The sequence below is a fragment of the Carlito syrichta genome, unplaced genomic scaffold (genome assembly GCF_000164805.1).
Source record: "Carlito syrichta isolate Samal-C Ts95f unplaced genomic scaffold, Tarsius_syrichta-2.0.1 Scaffold302570, whole genome shotgun sequence".
NCBI lineage: Eukaryota > Metazoa > Chordata > Mammalia > Primates > Tarsiidae > Carlito > Carlito syrichta.
In genome coordinates this window covers 527,040-543,711 of record NW_007246666.1, presented here as the reverse complement: position 1 = coordinate 543,711, position 16,672 = coordinate 527,040, and the positions used below count along the sequence as shown (strand labels likewise).

Below are 16,672 nucleotides of genomic sequence, written 5' to 3'. Positions count from 1 at the left end.
AGAGATGAGGTCTCGCCAGGTTGGCCAGGCTGGTCTTGAACCTGCGGGCTCAGGCAGTCCACTCACCTTGGTCTCCCAAGGCATGGGATTACAGGCTGAGCCACCGAACCCGGCCCAGTTTCCTTCTCTTTAAAGCTTGGGAGGTTTTGTATATCTAGGAATTTATCCTTTCCTCTAGATTTTCTGACTTACATGCATACAGATGTTTATAATAATTTGATAATCTTTTGCATTTCTTCTACTATGGTAGTAGTGTCATCTTTTTTGTTTTCTGATTGTATTTATTGGGATTTTCTTTCTCTGTTTTCTTTGTTCATCTGGGCAGGGAGTCTATTGATTTTGTTTATTCTTTCATCTCATTTATCCTTTGTATTTTATTATTATTATTATTTTTTACTTTGCACCTCCTGGTGTCATTAAAAGTGAGATGAATCTCCTGAAGATAGCTGAGGGACGGGTCATTAAAAAAAATCTCTTTTGTTATTCAAGTTATTGATATGTGAGGATTTGTTCCTGTTAAAGTATTGTTAAAAAGTTGCTTCCCCCCCCCCCAGCTTTGTGACTGATTTGTAAGGTTTCTTGATTTGTATTTTTATGTTAGGTGGTATCGTTCCTTTGTTTCTATGTTTAGAACTCTCTTTAGCATTAATTGTGGGGCTGATCTGGAGCTGACATGTTGTTTTAGTGCTTGCTTGTCTGGAAAAGACTTTACTTCTCCTTCATTTATGAAGCGTAGTTTGGCGGGGTAGCAAATCCTTGGCTTGCATTGCTTTTCTTAAGAATGATAGAATGGGCATCCAGTCTCATCTGGCATGTAATGTTTCTGCCCCAAGGTCTGCTGTTATCCTACTGAGTCTCCCTTGGTAAGTGGTTTGCCCTTGTCTCTAGCTGCCTTTAAGATTTATTTCTTTCAGATAGTCTGGTCACTGTGTGTGTTCTGGATGATCATCTCGTATAGTACCTCTCAGAAATGCTTTGAATTTTTTTTGTATCTGTATTGTGACCTCGCTAGCAAAATAGATGAAGTTTTCTTGGATTATGATTTTAAAAGCTTTTTGTGTATTGCTCTCATTTTCCCCTTCTCTCTGAGGAATACCACTTAAACATAGATTTGGTTTCTTTACATAATCTCTTATCTCTTGAAGGCTTGATTCGTTTATTAAAATTACTTTTTATTTTTTGTCTGGGTTAATTTAAAGGTTGTTATCTAGCTCTGAAATTCTTCTACCTGGTGTAATCTGTCGTTAAGGCTTATGACTATTTGATATTCCTGAAGCAAATTCTTCAGTTCCAGAAGTTTAGTTTGGTTCTTTCTTAAAATGGCCATCTCAGCTTCCAGTTCTTAGACTGTTTTTGTGGCCTGTTTAATTTGGGTATCAGCTCTCTCTTGGATTGCATTGATTTTCTTTGCTATCCATGTGCTGAATTCTCTGTCATTAGGACAGTTCATTCTGGTTAGGATCTGTTACTCAGGATCTTTTGTAGGTGTCAGAACACTTTGGCTTTTGGTATTGCTGGGTTTTATGTTGATTCCTTCTGTGGGAGCAGACTTGTCTCTTAAAAAATTACTTTTAGCTGGGCTTGGTGGCTCAGCTGTAATCCCACGCCTTTGGGAGGCTGAGGTGAGTGGATTGCCTGAGCCCGCGGGTTTGAGACCCACCTGGGCAGGCGAGACCTCATCTCTACAATAAATTAAAACATTAGCTGGTCGTGGTAGTGTGCGCCTGTAATTCTGGCTACTCGGAAGGCTGAGGTGGAAGGATCGCCGGAGCCCAGTGGGTCGAGGCTGCGGTGGCCAGGAGCGGCCACTGCACTCCAGTCTGGGCGACAGAGTGAGACTCCAACTCAAAAAAAAAAAAAGAAAATTACTTTAAAAAAATTTGCTATAGTCTGGATGGGGCTTTTTAAGATTTCCTTTCTTTTAAACTATGGATATACAAGGAGGAACCCCCCCCCCAAAAAAAAAACACACACACAAGTTTTTTTGGAGGGCAGTCCTCTTGTAGCGCAGGCTTCCCTAACTAGGTAAGTGTTCTAGGAACCCCTTGACATCAGGGTACCAGCTAGCGTTTTTGTGAAAGACTGTGTTAGGCTTTACTGAATTTTTTTTGGAGAGTCTTTCAATGTGTTTGCCCATTTCATGATGGGTGATTTATGAGCACACCTGCCCCACACTGGACTGAGTGTTCAGCAGTTTTTGACCAATAATGGCATGGTACTCGTGTCCCACCCTCCCTCTTCACCTGATCTCACCCCAAGCAACTTTTTTTTTGTTTCCCTGGATGAAAAAAGTCCTCAAAAGGAAATGTTTTGTCAGTGTGGAAGAGATGAAACCAAAAATGGCAGAAGCACTAAAAGGCATCAACACTGGTGAGTTCAAAAACTGTTTGGAGGCCGGGTGTAGTGGTTCACACCTATAATTCCATCACTTTGGGAGACTGAGGTGAGAAGATTGCCTAAGCTCACAGGTTCAAGACCAGCCTGGGCAACATGGCAAGACCTCATCTCTACAATAAATCAAAAAATTAGCTGGGTGTAGTGGTGTGTGCCTGTAGTTCCAGCTACTTGGAAAGCTGAGGTGGAAGGATCACCTGAGCCCAGCAGGTCGAAGCTGTGGTGGCCGGGAGCGTGCCACTGCGCTCTAGTCTGGGCGACAGAGTGGGACTCTAACTCAAAAAAAACCCAAAACAGTTTTGATTTGGAAAAAGCATCTTGATAGGTGTATTGCATCAAACGGGGAGTACTTTGGAGGTGACTGAGGTTTAAACATGTAAGAATAAACACACAATTTTCTGTAACTCTCTTCTGAGTTCCCCTTGTATCTATGGTGTCTGTTGTGTATGGTCAGTTGGCTTCATCTGTTGCCCTGGCTCCCCATTCTCTTCCTGATTCACTGGTAGCAGGGACAGTGTAGCAGTGGTAGAAGGTGGGGTCCCTAAGATTTGCCTCTGGAGTTTGTGTCTTTCGAGTAGGACTGAGCCACAATAGCGATTTCAGGTGAGGTGGGGCAGCTGTGCAGCCCTATGGGGACCCTTCCTCGTGGTATCAGATCTGTGGATTCACAAACGTGTCCTGTTTCTCCACTCCCTCCCTAAGCTGTGAGTGCCTGGGGCCTCGCCTGGCTCAGGACTGTGAGGATGTCCTCCCTCATCTTCCCTCTCTGGCCTGTGTGTGGGAAGGGTGGAAGTGGCAGTGGTGACAGCTGGGAGGAACTTAGCAAGTATGCCTCTTCAGCATTCAGGCAAGGTTGGGAGGCTACTCTCAGCCTCTGTGGTGTCAGTAATCTGTGGCGGCTGTTCTCTGCCTGGTTGCCAGCAGCAGAGGTGAGGCTCTGCAGCTGCTACTCTTTGCCTGCTCAGTAGCCACGGGTTGGCCCCGGAGGGGGTTAGGGTCTGTAGTACTGCTCCCTACCTGCTTGGAGTCTGTGGTGTTGGTTCTGTGGATACACAGACTTTCCGCGTCTCTCTACTTTCTTCCCAAACCACGGGTGGCAAGAACTCTGCCTGACTGAGAGTTATGAAGGTGCATTGCCTGGCTGTTCCTTCTTCAACCATATGAGGCATTGGGAAAGACAGTTGTGATGGGGGCCGTGGGAGCTGGTGGCTCTTGGGGTCAAGATGCACTGCAAATCTCAGATGGGCTTGGGCCAGGTGAGGTGTGGGCTTGACTCCAAAGCAGTCAAAACATCCTTGGTTTGGAGCATTGGAGGGAGGTGAGGGATCCTGTGCAGTACAGCCTGCAGCTCTGGTGTCTGTCGTGGGGATTCACAAAATTACCTGACCTCCTTCTTTGGCGGGGTAGTGGCAGCTGGCGCTGGATCTCTCAGGGAGCATGACTGTTCTGGGTTCCTCATGGACCTGAGTGATCCCGCTGTCCAGACTTGGGGTGATGTCCTGCATTCAACTGGAGTGAGGGATGGGGTGGTAAGTAGGGGCTTCTTATGACTGGGATTGCATTGGTTCATGGCAGATATGTGAAATCTCAGAGCAGTCTCACAGTCACCCATCCCTTTCCTTTGTGGGGAATCCTGTCCCAGTCCTGCACTGGTGCTGGGTCTGCAGGCAGCTTGAGCTTGCTCTCTTTTGCTCTCAGTAGACCCACATACTATTCTGGTGAATTACAGTGTGGTATTTCATACAGTGTCTTGAAGAGGTAATATTTACTTGCTATTTCAGGCACTCTCCATGAGCGAGGCACTCAGTAGTTGCTTCCAGTGAGCCATCTTGGAGCTGTCCCTTTCTACTTTTTTGATATATATGTTTATTGCTATAGACTTCCCTCAAGTACTGCTTTTGCTGTATCCCATAGGTTTTGATAGGTGTGTTTTGATTTTAATTTCTTTGAAGAAATGTTTTGATTTCCTCTTATTTATTTCCTTGACCCAACGGTTATTTAGATTTAATTTTCATGTACTTCTACAATTTTCAAAGTTCCTCCTGTTATTGATTTCTAGTTTTATGGCATTGTGATCTAAAAAGATTATTTATATGATTTCCATTTTCAACAATTTGTGTCCTAACGTATGATCTATTCTGGAGAATGTTCCATGTCCTGATGAGAAGAATGTATGTTCTATAGTTCTTGGATGAAATGTTCTGTAAATATCTGTTAGATCCATTTGTACTCAGAGACATCTCCTGGGTCACCTACCAGCAACTTGATTGCACTTTTTTATGAAATAGTGAAAAACTAATTGCTTCTTATTAAATAGTATAGTGTTGGAACCAATTATTTTATTGTAACAATATTTGACTTATAATGGAATTTAGGGCATTGAGGAACTTACCTGTCACAAAAAAATCAAAATTTTATATCTTACATTTTTTTAATATGTGATAACATGTGAAACAGTCACCAACATGCTTTGTAGGTTTATTGATAATGTGCAATAGTAATTTGTGTGATGTCTTCCACCTGGTGTTTTTCTATTTGAGCAGACAGTGCAGTCTCATTTTTTTCCTCACATGAATAATATGTAATTTATTGTCCAGTCTGTTGTTCAAAGACAATGTGGAAGGATGCACTCATGATTCCTGAAAACCATTTCTCAACTGATGGATCAGAAGCTTGACAGATTTCAAATGGGACATAAGTTTTTCTTTTTTGATGCTCAGTACAGTATATAGAAGTCAATAATACATATTTCTAGTCCCCAGAGGAATACTTTCCTCTACCATTTTAAATATTTTTGCAAAAAACAATAGGTAGAAACATATTGATCCACATATTCCATACTGCTCATGTTTGCAATATAATTTAGTTTCCACCATGTAATGTCTTTATGGTAAATTTCATTCCTGCATGATTCCAAGTGCTGAGAATTGTATAGACACTTCTGTCCTTCCAAGCAAGAAGTGAAAGTTTATTTTCTCTGTATGCCACTTTTTTTGTTAAAAACTTTGGCTTTTTGATTTTTGTTGGTATTCCCTTTCAACTGGCTTTGATTGCACCAGTAAGATGACACTTTAGTAGTTCTTCTCCTAGGACAATACTAGCATAATATCTGTCAATAGACATGTAGTATCCTGCTGCATTGGGAATTTGTCAGTATCACTGTGAAAACACTTCACATGTTCTCTACATTAATGCCAGCTGATTGTTTTTGCATATATCTCAGTATATATTCCATCTCTTTATTTGCTTTTTTCGTGCAATTTGAATAGAAAACTCCAAAAAAACATACATTTTTGAAAAACTTGTGCTTGCATAAATTTGTCTGGTATAATCACCAGCAATCTCTTTATACTCCCTGAGAAGGTATACATGAGTAGTTGGCTAGATTTATGATGTCCCCTCAGAGCGGACATCCGAGTACAAAGGGTGGGTGGACAGGTCCACTGACCTCTGGACAGGAGGCATGGTATGTGTCATGGCAGTAGCAGGTGCTTCAGTCCTAGTGGGAGCAGCCAGCAGGCTGAATTCAGTTTTTAACTGTCTACTTAGTTGTTTAAAAAACCTCCATTGTTGGCCAGACATGGTGACTCATGCCTGTAATCCCAGCACTTTGGGAGGCAGAGGTGAGAGGATTGGCTGAGTCCAAGAGTTTGAGACCAGTCTGGGCAACTTGGCGAGACCTCACCTCTAGAATAAATCAAAAATTAGACAGACATGGTGGCTCATGCCTGAGGTGGAAGGTGTACGTGAGCCCAGCAGGTCGAGGCTGCGGTGACTGTGAGTGTGCCATTGCACTCCAGCCTGGGCAACAGAGTAAGACTCCAACTAAAAAAAAACAACCAAAAATTCAGTTGTTAAATTTAAAATTTTTAAGAGCTCTTGGTCATGTATTTTTAGGGATATGGTATCTATCTTATTGGTATATATACTTAGCAAAATATCTGCCTCTGTTTGCTCATTAACTCTTTCTCTTTGGATTTTAGTTTTTTTCTTAGTTGAATTTAGAGCTTCTCTTTCATTGTTTTGATTTTCTTCACAAACTTACGTACCTGATTGTTTACTCATTTAAGTATGAGTGTCCATCTTGAGAATCCATCTTGATCTGCTTATGTATTATAATCTGATTCTTCTGATTATGTGGATGAGAGGGCGGTGCTGCAAGGGTGATGGTGGGCTTGGTAGCTTGTCGTTTGCTATATGGGATGTTTATTTTGTTTAGGCATCACGAACTATTTGGGACAGTACCTCATCCCTTCAACCCCAATTCCTAGGAACCTTACTTTTGCCTGAGGTGTGCTTTGTGGTGGGAGATCTGGTCATCTGATCTAATTGTTCCACATAGCCTTCACTGAATTATTGGGAGGTTTTCCCCCAAGGATTCCTCAATTTTCTGGTTTGTTAATGTTCTGGTTGTCATTTTAAAAAATACTGTTCTTTTAAAATATACTTATATGGTTTTTGGTATGACTGTTTTCTAATTTTATGGGATTGTGGAGAGAGTGTAGAGAAGTAGGTCTTTGAGTTTTTAAAAATTAAGTATTTTTATCTAAAATGAATTTTTTTGGTTAAGTTGACCATGCATGTGACAGCTTTTTCTTTTAGAACCTATATGGACATTTCATATTTTGTTGAGTTTTCCTTAAAGTCTGTGGGCAATTATAACAAGTGTATTTTATAAAAAAAAATACAGAGTCTTAGAACTTTTTCTCCAATATGTTATATCTCCAATAAATAGTAATAATCCTTAACAGCAAAGAAGGACAATATTTTAGACAGTACATTTTTGGATAACAATTGAATATCATTAGAGAACTCTGTAAATTTTTTCTTTATTTCTTTAAAAATTTTTATTTTTGTTTGTAGGCAGTTTGCAAATGTAAGAAAGTAGAAAAATGCAGGAGGTTTGGACTGGAAAGATTTTTCAGTAGATTGGCATAACATTGGATTCATGAAAATATAGAAAGAGGCCAGGCTCGGTGGCTCAGCCTGTAATCCCATGCTTTGGGAGGCCGAGGTGAGTGAATTGCCTGAGCCTGTGGGTTTGAGACCCACCTGGGCAACTTGGCGAGACCTCACCTCTACAATAAATCAAAAAATTAGCTAGGCATGGTAGTACACGCCTGTAGTTCCAGCTACTCGGAAGGCTGAGGTGGAAGGATCGCCAGAGCCCAGCAGGTCGAGGCTGTGGTGGCCAGGAGCGGCCACTGCACTCCAATCTGGGCGACTGAGTGAGACTCCGACTCAAAAAAAAAAAAAGAAAGTATAGAAACAAAGCATTAGCTGGGCTCAGTGGCTCAGCCTGTAATCCCGCACCTTGAGTGGGAGGCTGAAGTGAGTGGATCGCCTGAGCCCACGGATTCGAGAACCGCTTGGGCAACTTGGTGAGACCTTATCTCTACAATAAATCAAAAAATTAGCCGGGTGTGGTAGCGCGCACCTATAATTCCGGCTACTCGGAAGGCTGAGGTGGAAGGATTGCCGGAGCTCAGCAGGTCGAGACTGCGGTGGCCAGGAGTGGCCACTGCACTCTAGTCTGGGCGACAGAGTGAGACTCCAACTCAAAAAAAAAAATAGAGAGAAAAGCATTGTAAAGCATTATTATTTAGGATGGCAGGGGAAAAGGCTGTCAGCAAAGAAAACAGGGGCAGGAGTTAGAAAAAAGCAAAATATGAATAATACAGAGTCTTGAAAATCAAAGAGAAAAAAGCTGGGAGTGGTTATTATATCAATTACTACAAAGCTCTACAATGATGATGACTGATAACTGCTTTACAAAATACTTACTGGTGATCTGTAAAATCATAATTTTATTGTCATGGAGATGGGCATTAGTTTTGTATGAAGTTAAGAAAGAAATATATAGATAACAGGAATTTTCAACAAAGTAAGAAATTTGGGAATAGCTTGGTAGGGCAGAAAGGACAGATATTATTGTTTTATATTCAAGTAGAATGTTTAGATGAGATAGGGGAAATTAAAGATTCTTCTATATAGAGTCAATGTATATTGGTAATATAGAGCTAGAGTTGAAAAGGAGATGAGACTATTTAGATCCGAAGTACAATGGTCAGAGTAGTTTCAGGAAAGAGAATCACTTCTCTTTTTAAGTTTGGAATGAAGATCAAGAATTCAGATGTTTAGATAGTGATGAGTTGAAGATAAAGGCACTTCTGAACTCATTCAAAATCTATTTATATAGATTATTGCTTATTTTGGTTTATGAACTTTGAGCTCATTTGACTGTGGAATTAACTTTATAGAAATATTACTATTAATATTTACCTCTTATTATGTTTGCACAGTTGGATTTGGACTTCCTTTAAGCTTTACAGTATTGTAGTTGTATTAATCTGTCTCTTTTGATTTTCCCTTTTACATGACGTTTTTCTTATTCCTCCCCTCTTTCTGTTTTTTCATCAAACTTTTAACATATTTATATTCTTTTGCTTATTTTAGAAGAGATGACTAAATTTAAAAATAACAAAGAAGTAGAACTTGAAGAATTAAAAAAAATCTTGGTAAGTATAGTCTTTGCTATCAATATATAGCAATTATTTTTCAAAATAATATTGAATCCCCTGACTTAGATCCACATAGTATAGACATTTTATGCTATGTTTTTCAACTAAAAATTTTTTAAATTATATTTAGTTTTAAGTAAAGCTACATTCTTATCTGTACCAGTTTTTATACATTTTAACTGTCTTCATTAAGATGTATATATTATTTGAATATGTGTTGATAGCACATTTAGATAAGATCAAATATGCATGTAATGTAGCTGATTATAAATTTAGTAATTTTGGATGTTGTGCCTTTGATAACTGAGCCACAAAGATACAATTTTGAAAACTATATGTATGATAGGTATTTAATACCAAAGTTTAGTGTTCAGGTAGAATCAAGTTTAATGAATTTGTAAGATATGGCTTCATTATGTCTTAATTGATTGCAGTTTATAGAGCATGGATTGGCAAACTTTTTCTGTACAGGACTAGAGCATAAATATTTTAGACTTTGTGTTGTTAATTCTCTCCTCTCTTACCTCTTCCTTCTCTCTTTTATTTTTTGCAACCTTGTAAAACTATAAAAACTGTCCTTAACTCAAGAGTCTATGAAAAAAGACTTCAGGCTGAGTTTGTCTTGCATGCTGTAGTTTACTGGCCCCTGGTATAGAGGACTGTTTTGTTTATGGCTATTTGATTTTGTGTTTTCCTATTTCATCTCTTCATGATTTTGCAGTTTCTTGTTCTTCTATCCCCTGAGAAGCATTATTTTTAAATCCTTGTTCATTATTGAATTGCTTTTGCACCAACTCTTATAACTAATAATAGTTTTACATTGTTTTCAAATTTTCTAATATATGCTTATGCTTTAAGTCCCAGCTTAAACATCACTGCCTTACAAAACATTTCTTGACATTCCAAGCTAGATTTAGGATTCTCTATGGTTAATTTCCTTAGCACTCTAAATTTTTCCCTTATAACACTTATTTACAAATGAAATTAATTTTTGTGCTATTATTGTTTAAAGCTTTATCTGCCCTTAGCTTAGCATAGCTGCTGGCACAGAGTAGATGCTCAATAAATAAATAGTGGAATGAATGTGTGCTCCAGTAAGGGCTAAGAAGCTATGTCCTGTTTACCCTATAACTCTAGTACTTAGCACAGAGACTGATACTTTGTAGGCACTTTATAAATATTTGTTGGATGAATACTAAAGCATTGTCTTTTATATAAAGACTCACATCTACATGAACAAGGACTGGTTTGAAGTTTTTGTTATACATGAACAACAGTAGAGCATAATTAACATCGTGGGTCTCAGGATCAGAATGCCTTGACTAGTATCCAGCTCTTTACTTGCTAGTTGTGTGTCCAAGAACAATTTACCCCACCTCTTGATGCCTCAGTTTTTCCATCTATGAAATAGGGAAAATAATTGTACACATTTCACAGGGTAGTTGTGAGGAATAAATAAGATATTTCATTTACTCATTTAACAAACATTTGTTGAGTTTCAATTATACTATACTCTGGAAATATAGTGGGAGCAAATGCCTGCAAACTGCAGTCATCAACTAGTAACTCTTAAATTCAATTACTCAAATGTAACATTACAGTGGTGACAAGGGCAGCAAAGGATTAGTTCACAGTTCTGTGAGGCCTGTAATAAAGGGATTTGAGCAAGTTAGATCAGAAGAGGCTTTTTTGAAGCAGTAAAAATTGAACTGAAATCTGGAGAAAGAAGGGAATGTAGCACACCAGATAGAAGAAACATTATGTACAAAGGTTCTTTAATGGAGTGGAGGATGGTGAGTACAGAATGGAATGAAAAGAAGAGTGTGATGCAAGATATGGCTAGAGAGTTAGAACCTGAAAATTGATGGTCTTCTAAATCGTATCAAGGGAATTTTGTATTTATCCTAAGAGGAATAAGAATTTCTCAAGAATTTAACAGAGAGTGCTGCTTGGTCAGATTTGTACTTTGAAAAAATTTGATTTGCAGTATGGAAAATAGAGAACAGTTAAGATAGATAGTCACAGTATTCAGAGGAGAGATAATTATAGCTTAGGCTGGGAGGTGGTGGTAGTAATGAGAAAAAAATGGATGGTTTGTTGAAAATACTCTCCTTTTTTCATTGAATTGCTTTTGTGCATTTGTAAAGACATCAGGTGGCCATGTTTGTATGGATCTATTTCTGACTCCCTTTTATTCCCTTGAGGTATTTATCTATTTGTTAGTATTGCAGTCTTGATGACTGTAGCTTTATTTAATAGCAAGTCTTAGATATTGGGTAATGTAATTTTGCCAACTGTATTACTCAATTTCAAAATTGTTTTACCTATTCTATTTCCTTAACTTTTCCACAAAATATTTTAGAACTAACCTGTCTGTATTTAAAAACCCCTTGGTGGAATTTTTATTGGAATGTGTGAAATATATAGTTGTCTTCTAATACGTGAACACAATATCTGTCTCCATTTATATAGATCTTTTTAAAATGATGATTTCATTTAGTAGTATTTTGTAGTGTTTGGCATACAGATCCTAAACATGTTGTGGTAGATTTATGCCTGAGTATTTCTTTTTTGCAGGTATTATTTAAAATATTTTTCCAATTGCACATTGCTGGTAGTTGGGAATATGATTTCTTTTTGCACTTGCTATCCTGTGATCTTGCTAATTTTGCCTACTAGTTCTAGGGATATTTTGTAAATTCCTTGGAATTTTCTATGTAGACAATCATGTTGTCTGCAAACAGGGTCGTTTTTATTTCTTCCTACCCAGTCTACATGCATTTGATTTCTTTTTCTTGCCTTATTGCACTGGCTCAGATTTTCAGTTCAATGAATAGGAGTGGTGAGCATGTGTATCTTTGATATCCCAGTCTTAAGAGAAAAGTATTCAATGTTTTATCCTTAAGTATGATGTTACTTGCAGGCAGTTTGTGGGAAGTTCACCTCTATTTCTAGTTGACTGAGAGCCTTTATTATTAATCAGTGTTGAATTTTGCTTTTTCTGTATCAGTTGATGTGATCATACAATTTTTCTTTTTTAGAGCATTGATTTGGTGTATTACATTGGTTGATTTTCAAATATTGAACCAGCTTTACATTTCCAGGATAAACTCTACTTGATATTGTGTATTATTTTCTATATTATTGAATTTTATTTGTTAATATTTTGTTGAGGGTTTTTATATTTGTGTTCATAAGAGATACTGGTCAGTAATTTTCTTTCCTTTTTCTTTTTAGCTCTCCTTGACTGGTTTTAGAGACAGGGTAATGTTGGCCTTGCAAAATGAGCTGGGAAGTCTATTTTAATGACATTATTACAGCCACTCCATGTTTCTTATGGTTATTGTCTGCATGATTTATCTTTTAACCTGTCTTTGGCTTTGTATTTGTACATGTGCCATGTATGTAGACTGCATATAACTCGGTTCTTCTTCTTTATTCATTCTGAGAATCCCTGGTAACCGAAGTGTTTAGATGTTAGTATCCTTCAAACTTGTTGTTTAACTATTGATGTGGTTCGATTAGTTTCACCATTTAAAAACTTTACTGTTTTCTCCTTTTGCTTTTGTTCCTCTGTTTTGCACTTTCTGCTTTCTTTTGGGTTATGTGAATATTTTTGGTATTCCATTTTAATGTATTTAGTGGCATTTTATATATACCTCTCTGCACTTATTTCTGTGGTTGCTCTAGGGATTACAACATGTATCCATTACTTAGTCCACTTTGAACTAATATTGTACCATTTTATGTAAAATGCTGAAACCTTTTGACTCTATACGTCTCTTTCCCCACTTTGTTCTTTATGCTAGAGTTGTATAGATTACACCTACATGCATTTACATTTTCACAAGATGTTATAATCTTTGCTTTAAATAGTCATATGTTATTTAAAGAACCTTAGAGGAAATGGTTGTTTATATTTACACCAATATTTACCAGTTTTGATGTTCTTCATTTTTTTCCCTGAAGATCCAAGTTCACTTCCAACATTGTTCTCATTCAGCCTAAAGAATTTCCTTTTTATTTTATTTCACAGGTCCCTGAGTGCATTTCCTATAGTGCAATTCTGCTAGCAACAAATTCCCTTAGTTTGTCTTTCTGAATATATCATTTATTTAGTCTTCATTCTTAAAGGATAATTTTTGTTGAATATGGAATTGTGGATTGATGGGTTTTTTCTTTCACCTAAAAGATGATGTTTTATTGTCTTGTCCTCCATGTTTTGTAATGAAAAATCTACAAACACACTGTAAAGATTTTCTCCTTAGCATTGATTTTTCAGCAGTATGTGTGGTTGAATTATTCTGTTTGTGATTTACTGTACTTCATAAATCTATAAAATTTTAACTTTCTTTAAATAGGGGAGGTTTTGGTCACTGTTTCTTCAAATATTTTTTCTATTCTATTTTCATTATCCTTTGCTCCTGGGATTATCATCACACATCTATTTGATTTTTTTCTCTTGTTCCACAAGTTCCTAAGATGCTATTCATTTTATTTCAATTTTTTTCCTTCTCTCTTCTTCAGATTGGATCATTTCTATGATTCCAATATTCAGATTCACTATCATCTTCCTTGTAATCTCCATTGTGCTCTTAAGCTTATCCAGTGAACTTTTCCCCCCTAGTTCTGAAATTTCCATTTTTTTCTTTCTTTTTTTTTTTCTATTTTTTTTTTTTTGAGTTGGAGTCTCACTCTGTCGCCCAGACTGGAGTGCAGTGGCCTCTCCCGCCACCGCAGCCTTGACCTGCTGGGCTCCGGCTATCCTTCCGTCTCAGCCTTCCAAGTAGCCAGAACTACAGGTGCACGCTACCACGCCCGGCTAATTTTTTGATTTATTGCGGAGATGAGGTCTTGCTGCCCAGGTGAGTCTCGCACCTGCGGGCTCAGGCAATCCACTCACCTCAGCCTCCCAAAGGCGTGGGATTACAGGCTGAGCCACCGAGCCCGGCTCCTATGTTTTTCTTATTTTTTGTTTCCTTCTGTTTCTTATATCTTCATTTATTTCAGGAGTATTCCCTGTTCCTGGTTGAGGATAGTTACAATAGCTGCATTAATTCATTTGATAAAGTTCTTACATCTTGATTATACTGGGGATAGCATATGTTGGTTTTTTTTTTTCTTGAGAATGTTCACATTTTGTCAGTTTTTTGTATGTTAAATAATTTTAAATTTTATTCAGGACAATGTGAAGTTTTTGTTATGTAGACTCTGGGTTCTAATATATTCTTCTGGATATTGTAAATGTTTTTATCCAAAAATTAGTTAACTAGATTCAAAAAGAAGTTCTGTCTTACCTTCTATGAATCATGCTTCAAATCTCAATTTCGTTCTCTGAGCCTTTTGTTTGTTGCTTTTGAATCTGTATATGAATGTATTTTTCATGGGTTGGTTTTAGATTTGTTTAGTGTTCATACACAGAATTAGAGCTTGCTTTCTTTGGTTCTCTTCTGTATGATTTATCCTTCATGTTCTGGCAGTTAGTCATATATATATATTATACTATAGTAGTTTTTAGTGGGAGAGTTGGTCTGTAAGTGTGAGGTTACAGTGATGTACTAAAAGCTGAAAGACTTTTACTTTTTGATCTGTCAAATGGAGATACAAACATCTAACTTGCACAGAGTAGTGTAAGGAGTAAAAATATATATAAAGCATCTAGTTAGGAGTGGTCATATAGAAGTCATTAAACAGAGTGGTTAGTTTTATCAGTCTATCTCTTCAGTCCTTGAAATAATTTAGACCTTTATCGTCTCTTGTTTTGACATAGCAGTCTCATAACTGATTTTCTTGTTGTTAGATCACTCTCCTTAAGCTTTATTCTGTGCTATTGCTAGTGTTGTCATTTTAAGTTACAAATATGACGATGTTATATTGCTGTATTAAAACTTTTGATGATTCCACATTGCCTACAGATAAAATTCAAACTCTTTAACTACAATTAGCAGTCTCTATAATTTATAACAGAATTTTTTATTAGGTCTTTAATAAAATTGTTGTGACCTCATGCTTGAGTAAACAACGTGAAATGTGAGTTCATACATACATGGTATGTTTTATAGCAGGAGGAATGATTAGAACTTAAGCACCCACAACTAAAGAATTAAGGGCTGTGTTATATATCGTCTTGCTTTTGTTTCTTAAGCTGTATTGTCCAGCATGATAGTCACTAGCTAAATGTAGCTATTAAATTGATTAATTTAAATTAATTAAAAATAAATCAAATTTAAAAGTCAGTTCCTCAGTTGCAATAGCTACATTCGAAATGGTCAATAGCTATTATGTTGGACAGTGTAGGAAATGTTTTCATTTCTGTAGAATATTCTGTTGTATAGGACTTAAACTAGAGCAGGCTTTGAAAAACTTTTAATATAAAAGGTAAGTTTTAAATTATTTAGGCTTTCTAGGCTATTTGGTCTCCATTGGAGCTATTCAACTCTGTTGCTATAGTGAAAACAGGTATAGGCAATACATAAACGAATAGGTGTGGTTGTATTACCATAAAAGTTTATTTATAAAAACTGGCAGTGAACTGGATTTGACCTGTAGGCAATAGCTTACTGATCCTGGTCTGGAACATTGTGTTATATTCTTGACTTCTTATTTAAAATGGTATATTGACAAAGTGATATTCCTCATCCTGAGGGAATGAGGTAATTGAAAGTCATTTTACAGGAAGAATGATGACAAGAATTAGAGATTTTAGAATAGTTAAAAGAACACTTGGGGGTGATTACAACTCTCTTCAAATATTTGTTAGCTATCATGTGAAAGAAAAATTAGAGTTATCCTATATGATTATGGAAGGAAGAATAATGACTATTGCATGAAAATCACAGGAAGCACATTTTAGTATAATCTAGGTGCAAAGAAGATCAGTAGATTAACTACTTACTTGCTAATAGTGTGGAGAGAGAAGGTTTGAATTCAGTGACCTATATTATTTTTTAAATTAAAATTCTGTGACTTTTATTTCAGGGTTCTGTTCATTGAATTCACTGCTAATTCATTTACTTTTTAAATTTACTTAAAGAATTTTAGCAAAGGAGAAGCTAGTATTCTTTCCACAACTCTATTTGGATAGTTTGATTATTTTGAATATGTGTATGGTTTGGCTCTTCTGATTTGTTAATGTTTTTAAATAGGCAGAAAATCAAAAGCTTTTAGATGAAAAGAAACAGTTTGAGAAGATTGCTGAAGAATTAAAAGGAACAGAACAAGAACTAATTGGTCTTCTCCAGACCAGAGAGGTTTGTCTAAGGATACATTTTTGTTTCAGATATTTTGTTACTAGAATATAATTTATAAGGCAGATTATGGTGTAGCTGTTTGATTTGTGAAATTTTTTTTTCAAAAGATTCCTTTCAAAATTGTTTCCTTGTTACATTTGATATGTTAATGATTGATTTAAAAAAACATCTGGAGAACCTCCATGTTAAGATGTGGGAGAGAAAGGTCACCGTTTAAGATGTCAACACAATGCATAATACTGTTGTTTATTAAAGTTACATTTTTTGATGTCTTGAGTTTTTCTTTTGTTTTGTTTTGTTTTGTTTTTTCTGCAACAAAATCTCATTATGTTGCCCAGGATGGAATGCAGTGGCTATTCATAGATGTGATCATAGCACATTACAGCCTTCACCTCCTGGCTCAAATGGTCTTCTTGCCTCAACCTTCCCAGTACTTGGAACTAGAGTAGTGCATTACCATACCTGACCTAATATTTCTTTCTTTTTTTTTTCTTGAGTTGGAGTCTC

General features: G+C 36.9%; 1 protein-coding gene across 3 annotated transcripts in view; it reads left to right on the top strand.

Moving 5' to 3' along the window:
• SYCP1 (synaptonemal complex protein 1) overlaps nucleotides 1–16,672 on the top strand; it is a 175,925-nt gene that overhangs the window by 67,343 nt on the left and 91,910 nt on the right. For all 3 annotated transcript variants that reach the window (XR_002481905.1, XM_008056892.1, XM_008056891.1), the window contains exons 15-16: nucleotides 8,851–8,912; nucleotides 16,061–16,165. Coding sequence is in view for 2 of the 3 variants with exons in the window: in XM_008056892.1 (XP_008055083.1) it covers nucleotides 8,851–8,912; nucleotides 16,061–16,165 (167 nt within the window). In the remaining variant the exon portion in view is untranslated. The remainder of the gene's footprint in view (nucleotides 1–8,850; nucleotides 8,913–16,060; nucleotides 16,166–16,672) is intronic.